At 41.6% G+C, this 26,785-nt stretch overlaps 1 protein-coding gene and 1 long non-coding RNA gene across 13 annotated transcripts in view; one reads left to right on the forward strand and one right to left on the reverse strand.

The window, feature by feature from the left end:
- LYRM4 (LYR motif containing 4) overlaps window positions 1–26,785 on the forward strand; it is a 150,301-nt gene that overhangs the window by 103,279 nt on the left and 20,237 nt on the right. For 3 of the 12 annotated variants that reach the window (XR_006288707.1, XM_037893205.1, XM_037893208.1), the window contains one exon: window positions 14,924–17,624. The exons of 8 other annotated variants lie outside the window; for them this stretch is intronic. Coding sequence is in view for 1 of the 4 variants with exons in the window: in XM_037893208.1 (XP_037749136.1) it covers window positions 14,924–14,950 (27 nt within the window). In the remaining 3 variants the exon portion in view is untranslated. Of the gene's footprint in view, window positions 1–904; window positions 4,858–14,923; window positions 17,625–26,785 lie in introns of those variants that run through there. One more of the 12 variants, XM_043540169.1, reaches the window with a different exon arrangement.
- LOC122464554 lies at window positions 1,150–22,851 on the reverse strand. Its single transcript, XR_006288709.1, has 3 exons — window positions 20,537–22,851; window positions 1,413–1,472; window positions 1,150–1,300 (listed from the first exon to the last, which is right to left on the reverse strand). It is a non-coding gene; the product is annotated as an uncharacterized LOC122464554 (long non-coding RNA).

Genomic DNA, 26,785 nt, shown 5'->3' on the forward strand with positions numbered 1-26,785 from the left:
GTGCCAACATGGTTTTCTCAACCCATGGCACATACCATGTAGTTTATTACAGACACTGTTCTTCCTGCTGCTGCATAGTGTGGAGGGAATGCAATACCAAGAGTGGGGAAGACGGTACAGAGGTGTGTGTGTCATTCTGGTAGCAACCCTCAACTACATAACTTATGTTACTATCTAAGGAATTTATATCTTGGGGTGACCAAAAGCACCTGACATACTAGTATACTACTGTAATATATGCTTTGGGAACACTCACTAGCTGAGTACGTCCAGTGCCAAGAAGTGTCAGTATACTAAAGGACACATCAACATGGTTTAATTTAAAAAATGTTCCTTATAGATTAGTAATTACAGAAATATACCACACTATTAAATACATACAAAATTTTTTAAAAAGATAGGAAAATAGTCGACTTTGTTTATGGCCTTTAAAAAGAAGTCTGGCAATAAAGTCTTTTTACTTCACCGCACCATCATGCATTGTGGTATAAGCCACATATGTTATAGAGAAACTAATGGACCAGCTTTAGATAACTTACAAAAATTATTTGGGATTCTTTGCCTTGTTTACCATAGGTCCCACTGTAAAGGGCTCTCTGAAAGCAATTAAAACCCTCAAAAATTATCTAAAAAAACATTTCTGTATTTAAAATTTACAATTTTGTGGTCTCAATATCTTGGGTCTTGTATGGGTAGAAGTGTCCCCTTCTAGCTGCTGCAGAGCTGTGCTCTTCCCCCATATTCCCCATAAGAACCCCATTAGCCTCCATGCTCCAACCATTCACTAGGCCACATTTTTGCCTCACCCTCAGTATCCCTGCTTTCTTCCATCCCCCCCTTGTTCTCTACTACAGCGTTTTAAATGTTGTGTTTTTAATTTTGAATGTTAAAAAATGGCCTACAGATAAGATGTTCTCAAATTATGTGTGTTTGGAGTTTCCGGATACTACAGTGGTTTCACTAGAGGAATTCAAAGAAAGATGCAGAAAAAGAAGGGCAAATTTTCAAAAACGGAGACCAGCTGGAGACAATCAAGTCTGTGAGGTTGGAGAGGGTAAGGATCTGATACGAACAGCTATTATTCCTTTTGAGAATGGAAATAAGTTCCTGCAGGTCTGCCCTATCAGTGAGCATAGGATATCCTGGAACATGCTCCCCAGACTTCTCTTGCTGCTGGGAACCTGCCCAGATTGATGCAGGGTACAGGTGCTTGGGTTTGGCCTCCCCTGCACCAGATCCTTCCTCTCCTTATCCCTCTACTTTGCATCTTGCTATCTCTTCTGATCCAGAAAAGGAGGCACTGGAAGAAAAAAAAGGAATTAGATCCAGAGAGCTAAGTGCTGGCTTCCATGCTTCCAGGAGAGGAGGCAAAGAATACTGGAATAGGAAAGAATATTCCCTCTAGTTTTCACCTTTCTTGGCTTCCTGGAAGATGGCATCATGGCACTGGCTGTTCTGCTTACTGCTGCGGGCTGGAAAAAGAGGAAAATGCTTGACAATCAAATTTTATATTTTAGCCACTAACCAGCTAACTCCTCTCCTTCACCCCCTTTTTATAATGATTGCCTGATAGAAACTTTTTTTTTTTTTAATTTTCATATCCTAAAATATACTTACATGAGTGCTCCTCAAATGCAAGGTTTAAGAAAACACAGCACTATCCATCCCTCCCAGCAGCAACAGGTAGCAGGCCTAGTGTCCAGAATATCAGCCAGCCAGGAAAGAATTTTTAAAGGGGCCTGATGTTGCACATTTGGTTTTTATTTTGTATTTAAGTAGTCAAAAGTGGGGTTGCCTTTGCAGTGGCCTGATGACAAGGGGCAGATTCATCCTTCCAGATGGAAAATGTGGGATTGTGACTCACTTCAAAGCCAGTCAATGCCGCTCTTGGATTTAGGAGAGTGGGTTACTTGAGAATGATTAAACGTATTCCCCTCCTTCATAAGGACTTAACATTCTGCCTTGTACATAAATAGCAGATCATTATACTTTTATATATTTTGAAAACATGAGGAGTGTAAACTTTGGAAAATTACACATCAGGTATTTCAGCTGAGCAGCAGGAAATGTACATATGATCCAGTACTGAAGGCATCGCCTCCACTCCTCAGGTTAGCAGCTGTTAAGAATGTTCAGTATATGTAGTAAACGTCAACAATGCCTACTGCTGATTCACTTATAAGATGTTCTTTTATTAATGTGATAACCTTTTCAAGAACTACGTGGGGGATACATAGTTAGAAACATCCACAATTCATAGACATTGAGATAATCTAAAAATGTTGAGGCATCATACATCCTACAATGGAGCACCCATAGGGACAAAATCACCTTGTAAGGTAAATAATCTCAAGTCACTTGTAAGGTAAATAATCTCTCCTTTATGAATATTTGCAGTGGATAGAGAGAGAGCTTGAAGCATTACAGAGTAAGGTAACATGCCATTCTCATAATATAAATACATTCTCATGAGTTTATTTGAATTGGTTACCAACATTATGGTCTCTTTTTCATCAGCAAATAAATCTTAATTACTCATCACTTAGTTAAAAGGTTGTGCATTAGCTTAACTGTATTATATATATATATATATTTCTTTGCTCAATGGCATATTCAGCTCCAGAATTTTCCTTCCTACTGTAATTAAAGTATATTTACTTTCTATTTTTCTTGTAAAGATGAACAAAGATCGAGTTTCTCATGTTCTTGATACTAAAATACGTGAAAGTTCATACAATTATTTCATTTGAAATGGGCAGTAATTTTGATTCAAAAAGGATGACCTTCTCATGATCATCACTGTGATCTGATTTGGACTGAGTAATTACCGAAGGTTTCCTACTTCTCTGAGTCTTTCCCAGCCTGCTCATCTGAGGAGTTCTAACTTTCCACCATACATGTGTGTTTGGATTTGTGTTGTGAAAATGTAAAATGCTTATTTAGGTGACAAGAATTGGAGGAGAGCCACTTGTTCATCTACCTTATCCCCTAGCCTCTTGCTATATAAAACCTACTTAGCTATTTGCTTTCAGATCACCAGTCCTCTCTCAAGGCTGATTAAGAGCATTCCTGAGCCACAGAATTTATTTTATTTTCTGCTGTGCCCTCTAATGTGCAAGCAAGGAGGGGTAGACCAGTTCAGATAATATTAGAATTGCCCCAAAACTTGAAGCAAACTTGTTCCTATGATGCTTTCCATGTTGAATCCATTTCTTATATACAAGGAACTTCTCCTGCAGGATCCAGTGTGCCATTTTAACTTATGACTTCTACACTCCTTACATGCACAAAAAGGAAGAAGAATGACTGGGTAAGGATCGGTCTTTTGTACAGATACTCCATGTATATTTAAAGGCCTTTGACTTTACTAATGCCTTTAGAGAAAACTGAAGTTCCAAAAGAGACTAGAAAGGGGGAAAGAACGCCTCAAATAGGAACATTGGTGTAATTTGGGAATTCTTTGTGGATGACATTAATAAACACATTAGTACTTCTTTCCTTTTAGGGTCCAAGCCCTCTCCCTTGAAACGTCATTCCCTTTACAGCAAATTATCAACTAGCAAATCATCTTTTCAAAAATGTGCATAATGTATATCCTGCATAGAATTGTCCTTGAGGAAATTGCATATGGATGAGAAGATTTCTCTTTGGACACTGCTTAACACTGCCATCATGAATCTCCTGGAAGCCAGGGATAAGTGTATAGTCTATATGGCTCTAACTGAGGTCTTTGGGGAGCTCCTGCATGTATTTGTGGGCAGAATTTGGCCTGTGGTCTCTTAAATATTGCTCTCCTTGTTGGTGTGGTGGTAAATATACATCAAATGCTTTTTCCCTTCTCATTTGGGGAGATAACGCCTGCTGAAGTTTTTCCATAAGGAGTGCATTGATGCCACATTGAAATGAAGTTATTTTAATTTCTCCTTATGCAGTTAATGGTAGAACTGGTTGGAGTGGCTTCCATGGAACCATACTTCATTGGAATGGAAACACTTCGAAATTGGGGTATATTATGACAGAATTTCACTTCAGAAAAAAATTGAGAGAAGTACCAACAGTGTCAAAATGAAACGTTTTGAAAAGACTTGGTATCAAATTTTTGTGTGTGTATGATAATACAAAATTTTAAAAGTAGAAATCAAAACAAACCGTTTCAGCTCTGTCAAAACAAAATGTTTTGACCCAGAACAAAAATTATTTTCTGAATTTTCCTTCATGGAGATTTTTGGAATATCGGATTTTGTTCCAGTCAGGGAAACAGAGCAAATTTTTGAAATCTTGAAATCCTTTTTGAAATGGAACATCCATCTGCTTCAGACTTCTAATGAATAGATCCAAAATATCTTGCCCCTTTCTTCCAAAACAAAACAAAAACAACAATAAGCTGAGACCAACGAATGGTCTAATTAGGTTTAAATTAGGTTCCTGGCAAATCTAACAGTTTTTAGTGGTGGTGGTGTTTGTTTTAATGACTTCTGGTACTCCATAAGATGGCATTTTGTTGCCTGGGTATTGCTGCCTTGGTGGAGGGGTTGCTGATTAATTTCAGTTTCAGGGTAGCAGAATAAGTCATGCTTTCCTCCCCAGCTGCTGCTATTCATGTTCGCAGCACTTACCTCCTCCCCCAAAACAGGCACATAAATCCCACTTGTCACATTATCTGTCATAACATTAGGATGAAGCCCATGATATCTGACAAAATACTTGCAGACTAAATGACTCTAGTTCTTCTTCTTTGTAAGCTTCCAACAAGGTGAGAAAAATCCTATAGGAGATCTGTAAAATATCCTGTGCATCAATTTATGAATTTTTCTTCAGGTTTTTTTTTTTTTTTTAATAAACACCTTTTCTACCATTCTTGCTGAGTTGAGGGTTTTTGACTGGTGGGCTCTAGATATTATTGTCCTGGCATAGCATTGTTGTAGGGATGCCACAAAAATCTGACAAACTGCTTTCAGAAGCGGCAGGAAGAAGTCAGTAATTCCATAATTTTATCTGCTAATTAATTGGAATTATGGAGAAAATTGCAGCTTCAGTAGTTTCAAGATAACACGTTTTCTGAAAAATTACTGTTTTAATGTATCAGTATGGAGCATTTCAGCTCTAAAAAGCCACTGTTCAGAGCCAGAAAATATCCGTGATACAAACAAGGCCCCATGTAGTCTGGAATTCCACAATCAGAGAATTACCGGTTTGGTTTATCTTTTGGGATCCATCAGCACAGCTTACATCTACCCAGGTGCCTGCTCAAAGAGGAGGTGTGGTCAGGTTGTTAAAAAAGGCCTGGGACAATTGGCAGTTTAATGCTTCTCCTGACTGGATTTTAGGGCTGCCCTCCCCTCATGGAATTATGGGATTGAATCTCTGCTCTGATGCAGCTTCTCCTTCGCTACAAGTGTGGGCAGAAGTTGTTCCATAGTTAAGACTGCTACTGAGCTTCTGGTATAAGCCCAATTTTGGTCTCAGAATGGGAAGGTTAGACTGGTAGCTGAATTTTTCTTAAAATTTTAAAGCGAATTGAACAAGGAATTCCTGAATTACTATATTGTAAAATTAGCTGTTAAACACATTTGCAAAAGTCTAACTATATTTGCTACTTGTCACTAAAAAAAGAAAAAGGAAAAAAGGAAGAGAGAGAAGCTATTTTTACTGAAGTCTCCTAGCTAATGACCAGTGCCAAAATTTAGTTGATTAATATGAACTGCCAGAAGTTATTAATACTTTCTTTAGCAACATCTCTAGGGAATGTCATTTCTGGTGAGCTTAGTATAGCATGTCAGATAACTTCTGGAAACCTAATACGTAATTCTCTAGGGCCCAACTTTTTAAAGGTATTTGGTCGTTGCTACCCTCAGTGTTGCAATGCCTAACTGATTTAGGAGCCTGAATCTAATTTTCAAAAAGGTTTTAGGCACTTAGCCTAAATTCCCTCAACAGTTGATGGCGTTTAGAATCCTAAGTGCCAAAATCCTTTTGGCAATTAGATTTAGGCTCCTAAATTAGTTAGGTATTGCAATGCTGAGGGCAACAACAACTATATACCTTTAAAAATCTGGTACTCAGCCTTTGTCTGTCAGACAAATGTAACCCAGTCTATAGGGAGACTTATTAATGGGATCAATGTCATTTTTCAATCTGAAGGCTTGCAAGGATGGCTGCCAATCCTTCTAAGACTCATAAAGGTGTGAGATCCCCGAGTGAGCCTGCTAGAGTTTTCTGAGTTTCTTCCTTCTGCAGAACTGAGGGAGCCCACAAGAAAGGAGGAGAAGGATGTTCTCCTTCCCTAAGCCCAGCTCTCACGCAGTTCCGCTTCCTTGGAGGTCTTCTGTGCTCCTCTGTGGGTTGCACTAGTTGCAACTACAGGTAGTTTATTGGGCAGAGATGTCAGGAAAACCACTAGTAATTCCCTATCTTTTTTTTTTTTTTTTTTGCTTATCCCTGTACTGCTCTTATGTGTTCCACTGCCACATTTTCCCCTCTTCTAGAAAGAAAATGTCCAATAATAACCCTTATGTCCTGCAGACTTTAGAAAGGAGAGGGGAAAGCTCACATCATAAGTTTCCTTTGCTCCTGCATACATATTATGATGATTTTTAAAAAACTAAGGAAATTCACTCACTAAAACCTTTGCTAAAGTAAAGTTAGCTGCAGGCACATACTGGTATTTCCATTACTTCTGGGAGAATTCTGCTCAAAAAATATACATATTTTTTAAATTCCGCACACAAAAAATAAAAATTCTGCACACAATATTTTAAAATTCAGCAAAATTCTGTAAATTTTATTTGTCAAAATAACACAATATAAACATGCCAGTTTCAATTATTTTGGTAATTTATTTCAAAATACCTGTCAGCAAGTATGTCTGTAACAATACAGAGACACACAAAATTTCCCCCAGAAGTAGAGAGTTAAAGAAACCCCTATGACAACCCAGTTCCTGTTTCTCTTTCCCTTCCCCCCAAGCCCAGTCATGGCCCCCCCGCCACATGAACCTCCTGCAGCCCCAGAGCCCAGCCAAGGGCCCCCCTTAGCCCAAACAACCTCTACCCCTCAGAGCTCAGGGATCCAGAGGGAGAAACAGCCTGATCTCTGTCCCAGGCTTGTGTGGAATTTCCTGCGTGCTGCCGCCTCCTTCCCTCAGGGTGTGCAGGGAACTGCAGCTGCCAGGAACCCTCTAGCTCTCTTCCCCTCCCTGCAGCAGTGTCTTCTGTGTGTGAGCTGGGCTCTCCTGGGTCCAGCGGCCCCTAGTGGTGGCCAGCAGCTCTTCAGCCTATTTCTGTGGGGAAAAGGAAATTCTGCGCACACATTAATTTCTGCAAAATTCTGCATTGCGCAGTGGCGCAGATTTCCCCCAGGAGTATTGCATACATACTGCTTTTCAGTAACATTAGAGTTTTTTAAAAGTCCAATGTTGGGAAGCTAAGAAATTCAGAGCTAAAGTTAAAATTCTCAGTCAAGGAATCAAAACTACTTTAACTTTCCGCATGTAGCAATGTCCTGAAAAAATCTGAAAAGCATACTACCACATCCATAAATCAACAGTTTAATTTTATCATTCCCTGCAACCCACCCCCGGGGTGGGGGGAGAACCCACCAACCAGACTGCTTCAGTCACATAGTGGTTGAGCTACTTTATATCTTTTTTTGCTGTGCTGCGAGAATTTTATACATTTCTGAAAAGACAAATTCCATACTGAAAGCAGACCTTTCATCATCATGAGACACAAAGCTAGCATCTCTCAAAATATAAACATCACAGGTCATGAACATGGTAATGGAGCACTTGTGTGAAAAAAGCAAAAACTATTGTGATGACAAATTGTCACATTTAGTATGGGAGACACGTGTGAATGAAACAATACTCTGCATGCAAAAAAAGAAGATAGTGGGCTGGCATCATTAATATGGGTGAAGTTAAGGTAACTGGTATCTTGCTTGAGAGGTACAACTTAACTCTGCATTTATTAGTTTTGAGGGCTTTTTGTTTTTTTCACGCTCCCATTCTTGAAAAACAATAGCCTAACCTCTGATCCATGTAACCTTAACTTCAATTTAATTAAGTTGGGAGTGATAGGGAATATAATTAAATAAATAAAGCTGATTTCCTGAATGTTTTCTTGTGTATCGCTTGCCACCATATAGTTTCATGAAGTTTGCTGCAGCTTTCAGTGCCACAAAAGTTATAGAATCATAGAAGTATAGAACTGGAAGGGACCTCAGTATATCATCTAGTCCAGTCCCCTGCACTCAAGGCAGGACTACGTAAAAACTCTTCCCCTCTTTACTAAGCTATAGAGCAGGGGTGGGCAAACATTTTGGCCTGAGGGCCACATCGGGTTTCCAAAATTGTATGGAGGGCCGGTTAGGGGAGGCTGTGTCTCCCTAAACAGCCAGGCGTGGCCCAGCCCCCGCCTCCGATCCGACCCCCCCACTTCTTGCCCCCTGACGGCTCTCCCGGGAATCCTGCTCCATCCAACCCTCCCTGTCCGCTAATCCCCCCCCCCCCCCCCCGGAACTCCTGCCCCAGCCAACCACCCCTTCTCCCTGTCCCCTGACCACCCCCGGAACCCTTGCCCCGACTGCCCCTGCTGACCCATCCAACCCCCCCCTCCTTCCTGACTGCCCCCCGGGACCCCTGTCCCCATTCAACCCCCCATTTGCCACCCTCTGACGCCCCAACCCCTATCCACACCTCCGCCCCTGCCCACCCCCCGAACTCCCCTGCCCTCTATCCAACCCCCCCTGCCCCCTTACCGTGCTGCTTGGAGCACCAGCAGCTGGCAGCACTACAGACGCACCACCCAGAGCACCAGGTCAGGCCACAGCTCTGCAACTGTGCTGCCCGTCCACCCAGAGTGTTCCAGCGCGGTGCGCTGAGGCTGCGGAGGAAGGGGAACAACAGGGATGGGGCTGAGGACTAGCTTCCCGGGCCAGGAGCTCAGGGGCCGGGCAGGAAGGTCCCATGGGCCGTGGTTTGCCCACCTCTGCTGATGAAGAGATCCTTCCCTATTAGAAATGGAACCTTGCAGCAGAATTTAGGTCCATAATGCCATGAGGTATTCTGTTCATTGGCTACAAGGAGGTGTAGTCACCTATATTTTAAGAAATAAGGGTGTGAAGAATATAGTAGACTTATTTTTAAGGTGAAGTTCCCCACAACATTTTCTTTATGGTAGAAAATCTTAATTTGTATCACAGCATATGAGCCCTTGCATGATTACCATTTTGAAAAATATTTTTAAACTAATATGCTTTCTAGTATCTCCTTGTTGGATATGGGTCATGGGACATTAGTCATCAAATAAAGCACATCTTTTAATACACAGGGTTGTAACTCTACTATGAGGAGCTGATTGGATTTGGAACGCAGAGCAGGGAAGACTTGTAGAGCTGGGATGATAATGCAAATACACCGTGTATGTTTTATTTATTTATTTATTTGTGCATATATAGCATTGAGCTGTAGCCAAATACATACATCAGTTATACAATAACTAGTGGGGTTGCCAATTTTGGTGGGACTTATTCCTGGAAGTTTCATCACATGACATAATCTTTAATTAAAGATTAATCTTTAATTCCTTGGAGACTTCAGGACACTCCTGGAGGACTGGCAACCCTACTAACCAGTTAAACAGCTACCTACACTTTTATTATTTTTAAGCAGGATTTGCTGGAATGACTTGGGAAGTACCATACTGCCATCTATTGGTTAAGCCTTTTTATATTTTCCCCACTGATAACTTTTGTTTGAGTATGTGCAGAGCTATGTAATGTTGTTAAATAGGTTTTAAGATTGGGTCAGTCCAGATTAAACAAGCTCTTATAGGGTGAGCCAGACATTTAATGGGTACCCATTTCCTTGCTAAATATTTGTTAAAAAGTATGTTCCTTATATATAATTCCCGATACTGTGCCTAAATAGTTTAAAGAAACACCGTAAAGTTCTATCCAATAACTTTTAACCCACTACTGTAAGTAGCACTGAAGATTACTAAAACTTAAAGAAATTAGAGGAAAAAACTCTGTATCTTCTGTTTATTTTGTGCATTTGACAGCATTTTGTTCATGGTCAGTTTACCATGTTATTTATGGGGGTTTTTTAAACGGGAGAGTGGGGGAGGAGAGAGAGCCATTTTTAAAAAAAAAAACTAGGAGATGTGATTGTAAAGACACACAAATTGGCAGGGGAGTCTGGGACAGGTGTCTCTGAATCTACTTTAACTTTTTTTTTTAATGTATGAGCATCTCACTGCAAGTATGTCTGTGTATGTGCAGCATAGGCATTTTGTTTTATTCTACACTGGGCCAAATTTTCAAAGTTAGATGCATTCCTATATTTGTAGCTATCTAACTTATCTGTGCAACCCTAATTTGTGTTCATGTATTGAGTATGTGTGCATACATCAGGCATATGCAAATGTATATGCATGCATACATTTGGGAAATTGTCCCCTAAACATATGTATTCTGCATAGGGAATAAGGATGCATCTGTTTAGAGAGAAAGAGAGAAATCTTTTATAGTATGAAGTCATTTTCTATGGATCAGCTTCACTGTAACCAGAATTGCAATTTGTACATTGACATAGTCTGCGTATTTTCCCCTTTCCCAGTGCTATGAATAGAGTTAAATTATATGTAGATTCCATTGTTTATATACATTAGACAATATGCACAGAGAAGCATTTGTATGTGTGTTTTTCTGTATTACAATACACAGTTTCTTGCAATTGCATCAGGGACTAATGTTTTCATACACTGAAGTTTAGCCATATAATTTCAATGTATGTCAGTCAGTTGTACGGATAAACAATACACACAGCTGTTTGAACATTTAAACCTATATGTTGTAGCTGATGTTGGGAGCAGTGTCTGTTAGAGCGCATTTTGGATGCTCTATGGCAGGGGTCAGCAGCCTATGGCACACATCCCAAAGATGGCATGCGAGCTGATTTTTAATGGCACACTGCTGCCTGCCGAGTCCCAGCCACCAGCCCCGCTCAGCCCGCTGCCGAACCCAGGCCGGGACCCCGGCAGGCAGCAACGTGCCATTAAAAATCCTGCCCTCCCCAGCCCGCACTTCTCCGCCCCCCCTTCCCTCCCCTGCCCCGGGGCAGGGTGAAGAAGCTTGGTCCTGACAGCTGCTGCTGCAGAGCAGGCAAGCTCCCCCTCCCATGCCGTGCTGGGTTCCTGCCCCTCCTCCTCTCCCTCTCTGCCGCTGATCAGCTGATGGCCCTTGTGAGCAAGAGGGAGAAGCAGAGCTGCAGCACGCTTGCTGCTCTGGGGAAGAGGCGGAGAAGAGATGGGGATGGGGAGTGGAATCAGGGCATATCCCCTCCAGCCTCCTGCCGTGAACCGCTCCTGCACCTCCCCACACATCCCAGCCCTCTGGCCTGACCCCTGCACCCCCCTCACACACACCCAGTCCTCTGCCCTGATCCCTGCACCCCACACACACCCCAGCCTCCTGCCCTGACCCCTGCACCCCCCACGACCCCAGCCCTGACTCCAGCACCCCCACACACACATACCCAGCCCCCCCACAGCCCTCTGCCCTGACTCCTGCACCCTCCTCAACACCCCCAGCCCCCTGCCCTGACTACTGCACCCCCACACACCTACCCAGCCCCCCCACACCCCATGTCCTGACTCTTGCAACCCCTACATTCCCACCCCCACCCCTCGCACCAAATGGGAGCTGCCCAGGTAAGCAGCCACCCCCAAACCTTCTGCCCCAACCCTGAGTCCCCTCCCTCATTCTAGCTCCTGGCCAGATCCTACACCCCAACCCCCAGCCCTGTGCTCAGTGCACTCCCACCCTCAGTTCAGTGCAGAGAGAGAGGAAGAGACTGGCCTAGAACCAGGGAGAAGGTAGGTACCCACTCTATGTGGGCAGGGCCGGGATCCCAGACCGGCAGCAGGCTGAGCGGGGCCGGTAGCGGGGACCCTGGCTGGCAGGAGCTGGCGGACGGAACCCCAGACCGGTAGCGGGCTGAGTGGCAGCGGGCTGAGCCACTCAGCCCACTGCAGGTCTGGGGTCCTGGCCGCCGGCCCCGCTCAGCCTGCTGCCAGCCCCTTGCCAGCTAGGGCCCCGCTCAGCCAGCTGCCGGCCTAGGTGAATGGAACCCCAGCCTGGCAGTAGGCTGAGCGGGCTGGCGGCGTAAGATCAGCATTTTAATTTAATTTTAAATGAAGTTTCTTAAACGTTTTGAAAACCTTGTTTACTTTACATATGACAATAGTTTAGTTATATAATATATAGACTTATAGAGAGAGACCTTCTAAAAACATTAAAATGTATTACTGGCACGCAAAACCTTAAATTAAAGTGAATAAATGAAGACTTGGCACACCACTTCTGAAAGGTTACTGACCCCTGTTCTACAGTGTGTTTTTGTGATTACTCAGAATAGACTCCAAAGGTACAGAATGAAAGCAAAGAAGAATAGAATGATGATAAATATTTTAAGAGGCCCTGTGACATGCTTTTTTTTTTTTTTTTCTGATGTCAGACTGCTGATCAGTGGATTCACAAACTCTAATGATGTGAGAGTTGTTATAATGCAAGATTTCTGAAGGGGTGTTTTGTTAGTGATACTATTTGGCCTGTGGCATAGGCTGTTTTTAATATGTTAGTTGTGTCACATGCATATATCTTTAAATATGATCCTTGACATTAAACCACTGATATCACTGGAATAATAATAATACGTATGTCTTATATAGAACTTTTCATCAACAAATACCGAAGTGCTTCAGAATCTTTAATGTATTTATCCTCACAACAGCCCAGGGAATGAGGACAGTTATGGGAAGTTTTGACTACTTAAACTGGGTACTTCCTCAAATATGTTTGACAGAACATGACCTAAAGCAGCATTTGAGTCGTGCTGGAATGCTCTGGAATGCTGTTCCAGCACCTTTTTGGGAACTTCTGTTCTGGTACTTCTGCTAATTCTAGCTGCTTCCCAGCTTCCATGGAAGGAGTGGGGTCCTGATGCCAGTGTCCCTGTGAAGGGAAGCTGGTCCTGGGCCAGCCCCTTTCCCCTCCCTGGCTACAGAGCCTCCTTTGAGCTGTCAGGTGTTGATGCAGGCCTCAGGTAGGGGGCACTTGGCAGCAGATCAGCAAGGAGGGAGCTGGGGACACATAGGAAGGAGCTGGAACCCGGTAGCAGGGACATAGACATTGGAGTCCCCTCACACACACACACACACGCCAGGCACAGGTGGGGGGAGGTAAGGATTGAATGGGCTCTTTGGGGAGTTGCCCCACTGCTCCCCTGGGCCTCTCCCAGCTCCCCCACTGCACCTATATCCCTCCTAGTTCCCCCCACTAATCCTACCTTGCCCTGCTCCCCTCAGCTCCCTCCTGAGGCCTCCCGCTGCTCCCCCCAGTAGGCACCTCAGCCCTCCCCCACTCAGAGCAAGCTTCCCCCATCTCTGGGGTTCCAGCACTACTTCCTTTAGGACTCAAGCACAGGGCTAACGTCACCGTTAACATTGTCTATAGAAACAATCCTACATTCCGTTTGTTGCTGCCAAAAAAATAATCCATAGACAAATATAAAAATCATTATGCTTGTTTTCCTAAATAATAAGAACTGTGGGTATGGGAAAACCTATGCCCACTTACACCTGCTTCTTCTCCTCAACTTCAGACAAAGTTCCCCCAATTAATTGGCTAATTCATCTCTCTCCTAATTCCTTTTAAAGTACTTGCCAAGTTTAGATTTTCATTCTTTTTTTTTTTCCCCAACTTCCCTGTGGGTCATTTAATGGTACCCCCTCTCTACCTCTGCGTTCCTATGGTAAAATTGGTTGGGGCTGTGTGTGACATGTTCGTTAGATGTTGTATGGTGGGGGGGGGGGGGGTGGTTAATGGCTGATTTTATTGTTACTGTAATAAATCCAAAGGGAGTGTGTTTAAAAAGCTCCAGCTGTTATCCCAGACTTTGTGTAATGTGAGTAAATATCAATGTCTGGGCCTTCGAGACCTTTTAACCTTTTGTCTCACTGATATTGGGAAGGTCATGTGTATCCTGCAAGCCACACTTTTACCACATAGTTAGCAATAAGGTGTTTGTACTTCGATGTTCATGATCTTCCAAAAGCCTAGTCCATTTGGCAGGATATTACTGAAAGGTTTCTTCCTTAAAGCTCATTTTTAAAGTTTCTATTTAGATCTCATTTGGGTTATTAAGCCCTGGTTGACACTCGGCATATTAAGAACAGTAATGTTTAAGTGATCCTAGGTGGCAGCTGTAATGTAACCTATAAGAAGTCAACAATATTGTATTCTTGAACCTGCCTCATTACGTTCAGACTTTTCAATAATTTCCAAAGAATCCTCCCGCATCCCACCAGATTGGTGCACAGAGACAAAAACCCTCAGCAGCACTCGCACAATCATGTGGGAGTTTTTTGCAATTAGAATGCTACATTATTTCCCATCCTTACTCCAAATACTCACTCTTCTCTCATTTCCAGTTGCAACGTGCTTGAGGAAATACCAAGGCAGGTCTATATTCCAGTGTGAGACTAAGGGCTTGGCTACACTTGCAGATGTAGAGCACTTTGGGTTAAACCAGCCTTCGTACAGCGCAGTAGGGAAAGCGCTCCAGTCTGTCCACGCTGACAGCTCAAAGCACACTGGCATGGCCACATTTGCAGCACTTGCAGCTGCATTGGGAGCGGTGCATTATGGATAGCTATCCCAGTGTTCAAGTGACTGCAGCGTGCTTTTCAAATGGGGAGGGGGTGAGGTGGAGTGTGTTGTGTGTATGTGGGGGGAGAGAGAGTGAGGTTTTGGGGTGCTGAGAGAGTGTCAGCATGCTGTATTGTAAGTACAGACCCCCCTTCCTCCACCGCCTCTCTCTCACTCACTCAAAGCAGACATTACCTGTTTGTTTTTTTCTCAGAGCCGGCACTCCGAAATGGAGCTTTGAAAGGGCCACTTCTGCATCCCTGTCGGAGTTCACAACAAAGACAAGAGAGGCCACTTCAGTTAATGGGATTATAGGACGTTTCCTGAGGGCAATCAGAGCGCTGTAATATAACTCCTCGTTCACACTGACGCTGCAGCATCTCACCCAATACGCAGCAAACGTTATCCCTCTCGGGGAGGTGGAGTACCAGCAGCACTCTAGCCAGGGAGTCAGAGTGCTCTATGTGCCTTTCCAGTGGATGGGGATGGGGAGTGAGTTAGAGCGCTCTGGGCGGCTTTATTGCGGTATAACGTGTAAGTGTAGCCAAGGCCTAAGTATGGAAGAGTTGGGAAAAACAGTATAGTGAACAGCACAGCCTTCATAAAAAGTCTTTCCCTGTGCTGTATTTCTCTCTGACACAAGCCCTCTTCTTTCACTCTCTGCTATTCCAAAGAGAGGAAAGATTAATTAAACCAATCACTGAATGTTTCCCACCCACACTACCCAAAATAACTCCTTGTACAGAATTAGCTCTAACCAGCTATGTGAAACCCAACAATTTAATTGCAGCCAAAAAATGAAGAAAATGTGCTGTCATAGTTTATTCCAGTTAGTCATGTTAATATAATCTATACCCTGTATTCACATAAACACAGACATCTCCATGCTCAAAAGCTGGAGGATTTGCAAATAATTATTTTTTCTCTCCTTAATTTTTTTTAATGTCCGTGAAAAGAGCTAGGAAGACAGCACTGGAAAATGAAGTCATCTGTGCATGGAACGGATATAGAACAGGACAAGTGTAAGCTTCCCCCAGTGAAGAATGGTCCAGTGGCTAGTTTGGTTCCTTGGGGGTAAGGACTCCAAGTTCTCCATGCCTTCACCACAGACTTCCTTTGTGATCTTAGGCAAGTCACTTAGTCTCTCTGTGCCTATTTCCAATCTGTAAAATGGAGATAATATTCTCTTCCTCACAAGGGTGTCCTGAGGACATTGCAGCTTGTGGGTTCATATGAGTACCATGCTAGATAAATGCACAGGTGCCACCTCCTGGAGTGCCTCAGGAAGTGAGAAGACAGTTCATTTTCCATGTTGATCAAGTTATTGTCCTCTGCTGAGGTTGCCAATAAAGCTTGACAATTGTAGTAATGCTTTCTGAGATGTGGGCTTGTGTCTTTGGGAACTGGACTGAGATCAGCACAGTCATTTCCCGTCCTCCAGAGTATGGTCATCATATGGTGACAACTTTTAGTCTCTAACCCCAGTCTGGTTTTGAACTGATGTCCTGAGTTCTACGGATGTATCTTCTTTTCATTTGTTCCCTGTTCAGGATTTTTAAGAATCTTACATATACAGATAACTTCTAGAAACCCCAGGCACTATTTTTTTCCTAAAGGAAATTTGAAATATGACAGTCTTTAGTTCCAAAGGGCTAAATGGGGTTACTGTTACCTGACTCTGTGTCCATCTGAGGACATGAAAGTAAGGATACGGTCTGTTTTCCAAAGCTTTACTCTTTAGTTCTGCTTGAACAGCGCATTTTGACTCATGTCATTTTTCAGAAATAGGATTTAGTAATAATACCTAAAATGAGAGTGAAAGATGTGCAAAGAAAATCAGCTGTCATACATCATGCAAATCTAGATAAAGAAGAAAGTTGGTCATGTGTAGGGACCAGATTATCAGAGTTTGTTAATCTGTTAGGGTTTTCACAGAAAAAAGAAGTCTGTTTTACACTGAAATTAAACTTGATTTCATTCCTAGCATACTTGCAGATCAGCCAAATACTGTAGTAGCCACAACAGCAGTGATTTGATCTGAAAATATTTGAATGGAGACCATTACAGACAGACATTTTTTTTAAAAAAAGATACAAATCTGTCAGAGTCTACATGAGTTAACGCAAGTCTCAGCTTTGGAAACAGGAAGATGGTTAGAGTCTGTATTTTCTTAAGACAAATGTTGCTAGTTGGTTTTTTTTTCTTTTTCTAATTTAATTTTGTAATATGTTGAGAGAGAATTTGACTCTGCATTGGGAAAAGCCCAAACTTGTAATTAAATATGAAAGGGACGTTTAGTTTAGCAACATTACTCCAGAGAGAGAGAGAGACCGAAACTTTATAATAAGTAGTACTATGTTTTAAAATCCAGTTTAATCTCTGGCTCTATATAGGCCTCTACGTTTCTGAAGAAAGGAAAAAGGGGAGTTTCTAATGCCCTAGATTTTGGAAAAGCCTATATATTGTAGGAGGATTCTTGACTATTTTTTCTTTTAAACAAACTTGGAAAGTTTTTGTTACTCCTACATAGTGAGAAGCCTTTGTTATGTGTCCTGGTAATAAATGGTAGTCTTGTTCTATAATAAAATAGGCACAAATGATCACAGAGTAGAACAATGTGGAGTTTTAAATGCATAACAAGCAGAAGATTTTTTTTAAGTGTATTTATTTAAAGAGATTCCATTATGGGTCTATGTATCTTGCTTAGGATTTTATGCATGTGCCCAAATTAAATTCTAGCAAACATACACATTTCTATAATAATTGATAGCTCACTGCATATCTTTGTTCTCAAAGTATGCCATCATCAATATTGACACAAAATGTTTCTTGTGAAATATTCTACGGGCTTAGATGCCAGTCATGAAAGACAGAGAATGTGAATTTCTAGCAATAAATAATGCTATGTTTCTTGGGCTACCTGGATTTTTTTCTTACCTTTTATGTATGGTGAGTTTGTCAGATAAGATTCAGGACAATTAAAATTAAATCTAAATGTTTTCTTCTTTTTTTTTTAAATAGATACTTCAGTTTAGTTATTAAGTAATGACTTGCACCACCAGAAATAAAACTAGCAAACAGTTTCTTCTTGAAAGGAAATATATTTGCCTTAAATATGCTTATACTAGTTCTATTTAGAAGCTGATTAAGTAAAGGCAACATGAACCTATCACGATTATTGAATCAGCAGCTTTCACATACCCCCTGCCCCCCTCAGATTAATGATTTTGTGTAACCATATAGAAATCTAACAATTCTGTATATAGTAGAACCTCAGAGTTATGAACATCTTGGGAATGGAGGTTGTTCATAACTCTGAAATGTTTGTAACTCTGAACAAAACATTATGGTTGTTCTTTCAAAAGTTTACAACTGAACGTTGACTTAATACAGCTTGAAACTTTACTATGCAGAAGAAAGATGCTGCTTTCCCTTTATTTTTTTTAGTAGTTTATGTTTAACATAGTACGGTACTGTATTTGCCTTTTATTTTATTTTTTTTTTTTTGTCTCTGCTGCTGCCTGATTGTGTACTTTCGGTTCCAAATGAGGTGGCTGGTTGACTCGTCAGTTCGTAACTCTGGTGTTCATAATTCTGAGGTTCTACTGTTCTCTATATTTCTGTTACCTATATGCTATTTATTGGATTATGGGTTCGATCCTTCAACGAGCTGAGTGCTTTCAACTCCCACTGACTTCAGTGAGAAGTGAGGGTGCGAATACATTGGAGGATTGCACCCAGTATTATTTGTATGCTGTTTGAGCTTTCATTCCACTTCTTATGTATTTGTCGGGTTGTATTTAAAAAAAAATATTTTGTCTCACTGTACAGTTTTTTGTGTGTGTGGTTCAGGGACCGGATATACACAAGAACGTGTTCCAAGTACTGTAATTGTCTGCTGTGAGAGCCATCAATATTAATGCCTCTCACTTCCTAAAAATGACGTGAAAATGAAATGAAAGTTTATTTTAATTCATATTGAATCAGAGAAGTCTGAATAAGTGTTGGATCATCAAAACTCCCATTGACATCAATGATGGCAGGATTGGACCAAGATGATGAAGATATTTTATTGCTGTCATAATCATGTTGCTATGCCGACTACGTTTTCGAAGATAAACTGAATTTAATTGCTTTTTAGTCATCATAATCCATAAACTATGCCCAGATCTATTTGATGCAAGGTATTTTCAGATATTTCTTGGTAGAGTGGAAATAAAGCAGCACTTCTGGATGGGGAAGAAAGAGTTATTAAACTTATTTTGAAGTCTTTTATTGTTTGGGATAATCAGATTGTCCTGTGTGTTGTTGAATGGAGACACATTAAAACTTAAGGGGGATATGATATTCCACAGTGAGCAGTTCACATGAGGGTTCTGTGGAGACTTTCAAGGCCAGCTGTGTTTCATGAGTTGAGAAGGTTTGGGATAACCCCCGAAACGGGGTATTTTACAGACGTTTCCTGAAACTAGACAGAGATGAATATAAATATAAGGTTTCAGAGTAGCAGCCCTGTTAGTCTGTATTTGCAAAAAGAAAAGGAGTACTTGTGGCATCTTAGAGACTAACCAATTTATTTGAGCATAAGCTTTCGTGAGCTACAGCTCACTTCATCGGATGCATAAAGTGGAAAGTATAGTGAGGAGATTTTATATATACACACAGACCATGAAAAAATATACATTGTAAGGAGAGTGATCACTTAAGATGAGCTATTACCAGCAGGAGAGTGGGGTCGGGGAAGAGAAAACCTTTTGAAGTGATAATCAAGGTGGGCCATTTCCAGCACATTTCCAGGAGTTAACAAGAATGTCTGAGGAACAGTGGGGGGGGAAGGAATAAACAAGGGGAAATAGTTTCACTTAGTATAATGACTCAACCACTCCCAGTCTCTATTCAAGCCTAAGTTAATTGTATCCAATTTGCAAATTAATTCCAATTCAGCAGTCTCTTGTTGGAGTCTGTTTTCGAAGTTTTTTTGTTGAGGGATGCTCACTTTGAGATCAGAAATCGAGTGACCAGAGATATTGAAGTGTTCTCTGACTGGTTTATGAATGTTATAATTCTTGACATCTGATTTGTGTCCATTTATTCTTTTACATAGAGACTGTCCAGTTTGCCCAATGTACATGGCAGAGGGGCATTGCTGGCACATGATGGCATATATCACATTGGTAGATGTGCAGGTGATTGAGCCTCTGATAGTGTGATTAGGCCCTATGATGGTGTCCCCTGAATAGATATGTGGGCACAGTTGGCAACGGGCTTTGTTGCAAGGATAGGTTCCTGGGTTAGTGGTTCTGTTGTGTGGTTGCTGGTGAGTATTTGCTTCAGGTTGGGGGGCTGTCTGTAGCAAGGACTGGCCTGTCTCCCAAGATTTGTGAGAGTGATGGGTTGTCCTTCAGGATAGGTTGTAGATCCTTGATAATGTGTTGGAGAGGTTTTAGTTGGGGGCTGAAGGTGACGGCTAGTGGCGTTCTGTTATTTTCTTTGCTGGGCCTGTCCTGTAGTAGGTGACTTCTGGGTACTCTTCTGGCTCTGTCTTATCTGTTTCTTCACTTCAGCAGGTGGGTATTGTAGTTGTAAGAATGCTTGATAGAGATCTTGTAGGTGTTTGTCTGAGGGGTTGGAGCAAATGCGGTTGTATCATAGAGCTGTACTTTCCACTTTATGCATCCGATGAAGTGAGCTGTAGCTCACGAAAGCTTATGCTCAAATAAATTGGTTAGTCTCTAAGGTGCCACAAGTACTCCTTTTCTTTTTATAAATATAAGGTATGCCGTAAAATTGAGGTAAGAGGAGAAATAAAACATACTCATGAAAATACCTTGGATGACAGTGACTCCACACAAATCATCGTGCAGACTGTTTTGCTGGGTGATTGGACTTCATAGCTCAGGTTTGCAGCCCTCACCAGCAATCAGATTCACATAGAAGGGAGTGAAGAAAAGGATAGAGAAATTGATCTTTCCGGCACACTGCATTTCTAATATCTGACTTCAAATGGAAATGTTGTCAAAAGAAAGTCTTTAAATTTTGAGTGCTATTTACTGTGAAAGCGCCAGTTCCTTTCAGATCCATAGTGGTTCACAGTATGTGAATGCCTTTTAGTGCTATGAAATTACTTTCTCTCTGTTCCCCAAAAGAATAAGCATATTTATTATTTATTTACACAAATCCCCAAGGACTGGATTTTGTTCAATGTTTCATTCCCAAATAGTCTCTCATAATTAATGATCTAGAGAGACATTACTTGGGGCTGAATCATTTTCCTGTTAGGATGCCAACTTAGGATATGTATGTACTGTGACTGTATTCTCATACAGTATTCAGCTAGTCACAGTGCAGAATACTTTAGGGTGTATTTTACAATATATACAAATGTATTATTTGAATAAAATGATGAATAGGCAAATTTACAAAAGCAAGGCATCCCCATTGTCATTCATTAATCCTGTTGTATTGGTATTTGAACACGTAGGTTCCTCTGTATATAATTTATCTAGGCATTTACATTACATTCCTCAATTTTATCTGAATACCTGATATACTGCATTCTTCATTGTGTTATCTGAGAGCTTGTAAAGGGCGCTACCCCCAGGTACCTCCATATTTTGTATAGTTTTTGCTATACCCTGCTGCACAGTCCAGTGATTATTTTGTTGCATATTTTATGTTCAATGGATTGAAGCCTACCGTAAACTGCACCCTTTTCCCAGATGGGATTGGTCACTTCATGACAGCCTTGCTATAACGAGTTGTGGGTTTCTGAAGGAATCGAGCTGCTCTGTGAAGGCAGGCTTCACCCACCTTCAGCTCTTTTGTACAAAAATGAGAGAGAAGAGAGAGGGTAGTAACATGTAGCTAATGGGAACAAAGAGGAGAACTATGGAAACTGAAGAAGGGATGAGGAGAATGGAGAGATCGAGCACATTTCTGCGTGCTTAAAAAAGAAATACTTCTCCATTTCCAATCTCTGTTTCTATGAAATAATCAATATTTCTATAAAATAATCAATATTTCAGGGTAAAAGTCACTGATGTCCTAGTCCACTATGTACAGATTTTATGTACAACTGTTCACGTACAATAGTTGAGTGATTTATTTGTTGTTACTGCAAAAGATCTGATTCTCTGCTTTTATACAGACACAAGCATTAAATGGGTATTATGTAATTCAGCATCTGATTGCCTCATGAAAGTTATAGCTGCTTAAGTGTCCTGTATAACTACGTAAATATAATACTTAGCACTTAAATAGCAAGTCTGGACTTCTAGCCTGTTTACTTTCTTTCAGATCATTACATCTAGAAACTGGGAGAAAAACATATTGGAGTAGTTCTTTTTAATGATAGTTTGTCTACCTCTTGCCACAAAGCTTTAAACAGATTTTTTGGCTCCAAATGCCTGTATGTGCTTTTGGCAAGGAAGACAGCTTTTGTAGCGCTCAGCCTCAGCTACTAAAAACTTACAAGAGTTCTATTCTAACTTCTCTTTTTCTAGCTCTCCTTCACTTCTGTTTCCATTCCCACAGAAACAGAAATGGAATCACCGGAAATAGGGAAAGGGTTTTCAAGATCATAAATGTTTCAAAAGTATTCTAATTCTACTAAATTGGCATAACTTATGTATGCAAATACCCACTCACACCTCTTCTGATAACATTTGGTTTTAGCTCAGGGATGTTTTTCTTTGCTAAGCAAATAAAAACAAGTCTGTGTTTTTTAAACATATTTAACATCAACACAAACTGAAACTTGGCAAATCACTGAACAATCTCTGCTGAACTTCTGGTTTGCTGCTTTTGCCCAAGTTAGTGTGTGCTAAATTTGATGTGTATATCCTTCTTTTATAAAGTTTTCAAGTCAGAAATGGATATTAGGTATTTAGAAAATTATTGCTTTCATCTAGTGAATGCAGAATTACATTAAACAGACTTACAGAAATTGTGAATAATATTCATTCTGAACATATATTTTCGCACAACATATCTAATTTCAGGGAGGGAAAATAATACTTTGAATTATAACTTTTTTAAAACAAATATGCAGTGATAAAATCCGTTGTCACGTTTTATATAAGCATTTGGCAAATACAGTCAAATAGGAGAGATACTGGGTATAGGTTATAAATAACGGTCTCTGGATCTCAGGGAAGAAAGGTAAGCAGCAGGATACGGACCCTGGACTTCAGGAAAGCAGACTTCGACTCCCTCAGGGAACGGATGGGTAGGATCCCCTGGGGGACTAACATGAAGGGGAAAGGAGTCCAGGAGAGCTGGCTGTATTTCAAGGAATCCCTGTTGAGGTTACAGGGACAAACCGTCCCGATGAGTCGAAAGAATAGTAAATATGGCAGGCGACCAGCTTGGCTTAACGATGAAATCCTAGCGGATCTTAAACATAAAAAAGAAGCTTACAAGAAGTGGAAGGTTGGACATATGACCAGGGAAGAGTATAAAAATATTGCTCGGGCATGTAGGAATGATATCAGGAGGGCCAAATCGCACCTGGAGCTGCAGCTAGCAAGAGATGTCAAGAGTAACAAGAAGGGTTTCTTCAGGTATGTTGGCAACAAGAAGAAAGCCAAGGAAAGTGTGGGCCCCTTAATGAATGAGGGAGGCAACCTAGTGACAGAGGATGTGGAAAAAGCTAATGTACTCAATGCTTTTTTTGCCTCTGTCTTCACGAACAAGGTCAGCTCCCAGACTGCTGCGCTGGGCATTACAAAATGGGGAAGAGATGGCCAGCCCTCTGTGGAGATAGAGGTGGTTAGGGACTATTTAGAAAAGCTGGACATGCACAAGTCCATGGGGCCGGACGAGTTGCATCCGAGAGTGCTGAAGGAATTGGCTGCTGTGATTGCAGAGCCATTGGCCATTATCTTTGAAAACTCGTGGCGAACGGGGGAAGTCCCAGATGACTGGAAAAAGGCTAATGTAGTGCCAATCTTTAAAAAAGGGAAGAAGGAGGATCCTGGGAACTACAGGCCAGTCAGCCTCACCTCAGTTCCTGGAAAAATCATGGAGCAGGTCCTCAAAGAATCAATCCTGAAGCACTTGCATGAGAGGAAAGTGATCAGGAACAGCCAGCATGGATTCACCAAGGGAAGATCATGCCTGACTAATCTAATCGCCTTTTATGATGAGATTACTGGTTCTGTGGATGAAGGGAAAGCAGTGGATGTATAGTTTCTTGACTTTAGCAAAGCTTTTGACACGGTCTCCCACAGTATTCTTGTCAGCAAGTTAAGGAAGTATGGGCTGGATGAATGCACTATAAGGTGGGTAGAAAGTTGGCTAGATTGTCGGGCTCAACGGGTAGTGATCAATGGCTCCATGTCTAGTTGGCAGCCGGTGTCAAGTGGAGTGCCCCAGGGGTCGGTCCTGGGGCCGGTTTTGTTCAATATCTTCATAAATGATCTGGAGGATGGTGTGGATTGCACTCTCAGCAAATTTGCGGATGACACTAAACTGGGAGGAGTGGTAGATACGCTGGAGGGTAGGGATAGGATACAGAAGGACCTAGACAAATTGGAGGATTGGGCCAAAAGAAATCTGATGAGGTTCAATAAGGATAAGTGCAGGGTCCTGCACTTAGGACGGAAGAATCCAATGCACCGCTACAGACTAGGGACCGAATGGCTAGGCAGCAGTTCTGCGGAAAAGGACCTAGGGGTGACAGTGGACGACAAGCTGGATATGAGTCAGCAGTGTGCCCTTGTTGCCAAAAAGGCCAATGGCATTTTGGGATGTATAAGTAGGGGCATAGCGAGCAGATCGAGGGACGTGATCGTTCCCCTCTATTCGACATTGGTGAGGCCTCATCTGCAGTACTGTGTCCAGTTTTGGGCCCCACACTACAAGAAGGACGTGGATAAATTGGAGAGAGTCCAGCGAAGGGCAACAAAAATGATTAGGGGTCTAGAACACATGACTTATGAGGAGAGGCTGAGGGAGCTGGGATTGTTTAGTCTACAGAAGAGAAGAATGAGGGGGGATTTGATAGCTGCTTTCAACTACCTGAAAGGGGGTTCCAAAGAGGATGGCTCTAGACTGTTCTCAATGGTAGCAGATGACAGAACGAGGAGTAATGGTCTCAAGTTGCAGTGCGGGAGGTTTAGATTGGATATTAGGAAAAACTTTTTCACTAAGAGGGTGGTGAAACACTGGAATGCGTTACCGAGGTAGGTGGTAGAATCTCCTTCCTTAGAGGTTTTTAAGGTCAGGCTTGACAAAGCCCTGGCTGGGATGATTTAACTGGGACTTGGTCCTGCTTCGAGCAGGGGGTTGGACTAGATGACCTTCTGAGGTCCCTTCCAACCCTGATATTCTATGATTCTGTGATTCTATGATCTTAAAAGTAAATAGATTATTCTGACGTGTATTAGTAATTAGTTCATATATCAACTTTCATTGTACATTACTATGTTTGTGTGAGAGAGAGAAAGAGAGATTTTTAATAAAAGAAAATTGGATTCTATATTAAATGTTGGGGGGATAATCTTCTTTTATAGGAATTTTTTTCATATGAGTCTTGGTGCCAAATTCACCAGTGCCATTTGCAGGTGCAGGTGAACTGGCTTCAGAGTTTTCCCTTTCAATTAAGTTTTAATTGTATGATTCCTCTGATATAAATATCAGTTCTTTAATCATCCATGGAGTCTCCTACAACTAGCAGAATAGACAAACCTGATTTTTTTTAATGTAAAAAAATGTAAAAATCTATTTTTAAATACACATCCCCATAAGGTCTTTTTATACATCATAAAGAGGCATAAAAGGACATAAAGTAAATGACGTCGATTCTAGTACCAAGAGGAGGCTATCCTTTTCCCTCTTTTGCTGCACATTTATTATAGGGTTAAAAAGAAAAGGATTAAACGCTTTTACATTTGAATGCAGAAAGAAGTGTTCTGATATGTTAAACCATCTGTTACTCGTCAGTTAATTTCAGCTCATCATCTGCAATTCATAGAACAGATTGTTATCCCTCATGAGATGGCATTTTTCAGCAAAACATTTTTAGGAAATTGTTTTTAAAAATACAAAATCAGGAGAGCCAAAGGAAGTTATTTTCTTCTTTGAGTGCTTGCTCATGTCTATTCCATTCTAGGTGTGTGCACACTGATGTGCACAGTTGTTGGAGATTTTAGCCTTAGTGGTATCTGTAGGGTCAGCTGTAGCGCCCTCTTGAGTGCCGCTCTCATGCGTCGGTATATTAGGTGCCGCCAACTCTACGCCCTCTCAGTTTCTTCTTACTGCCAGCGATGGTTGGTCGGAGCGTCTTGTCTTGCATTGCAAGAACATTAGTGGTTCTTATAGTCCACTGGTCTGTCTCCTTTGTTGTTAGTTGATAGGTACTTAGTCAGATCTTTAATTTAAGTGTTAGAGTAGTTGTTTAGGAGTAAAAGTCTCAGCTGGGACTTCGCCTCAGAGTGGGGCATGCCCTGTCCCCAGGCTTTAAGCCATGCTCATCGTGCAGCCAGCCGATACCCATTAGTGACCCCCATGAGCAGTGGCGAAACAAACTGTGCAGTGGCACAGGGCCCCCAACAATAGGGTGCCCCAAAATGCAGGACAAATCTGACAAATGACTGAATTTAATAAGCGCTGCAAATCATGAAGCAGTCCAGGCTTTCTGCATTCTGTGAACTTATTCTGCGAAATGTGTTCTAAATGTGGTTTTTTGAAGTAGTCTAGCAAAGAATTTTGCCTTGCCATTTTTTTGCTGCCTCAGCAATAGCATAACAGCAACTAAGGGAAATCGTCATTTGCCAAGCAAAGTCTGTTTGCTTGACCAATTATCCAATTGAACAAAAGCACCCTCCCCCGCACTTTGCAACAATGCCCATGATTTGTCACCAGCATGTAATGATTCAAAATCCCGTTTTTACAGAGCCAGATAAAAACGCCGGATTAATTGCGTTAAACCTAATTGGGTGGTCCACGGCCCACCTAGGTCCACCCGTGGCTATGCCCCTGCTCTCTCAGACATTTTTAATCTGCCTAAAATCAAGGTCAGCTTTTTAGCAATAATGAAGCAACACTATGAGTCTGACAGTCAAAAAGATGAAGA

This window comes from Chelonia mydas, chromosome 2, assembly GCF_015237465.2.
Source record: "Chelonia mydas isolate rCheMyd1 chromosome 2, rCheMyd1.pri.v2, whole genome shotgun sequence".
Taxonomy (NCBI): domain Eukaryota; kingdom Metazoa; phylum Chordata; order Testudines; family Cheloniidae; genus Chelonia; species Chelonia mydas.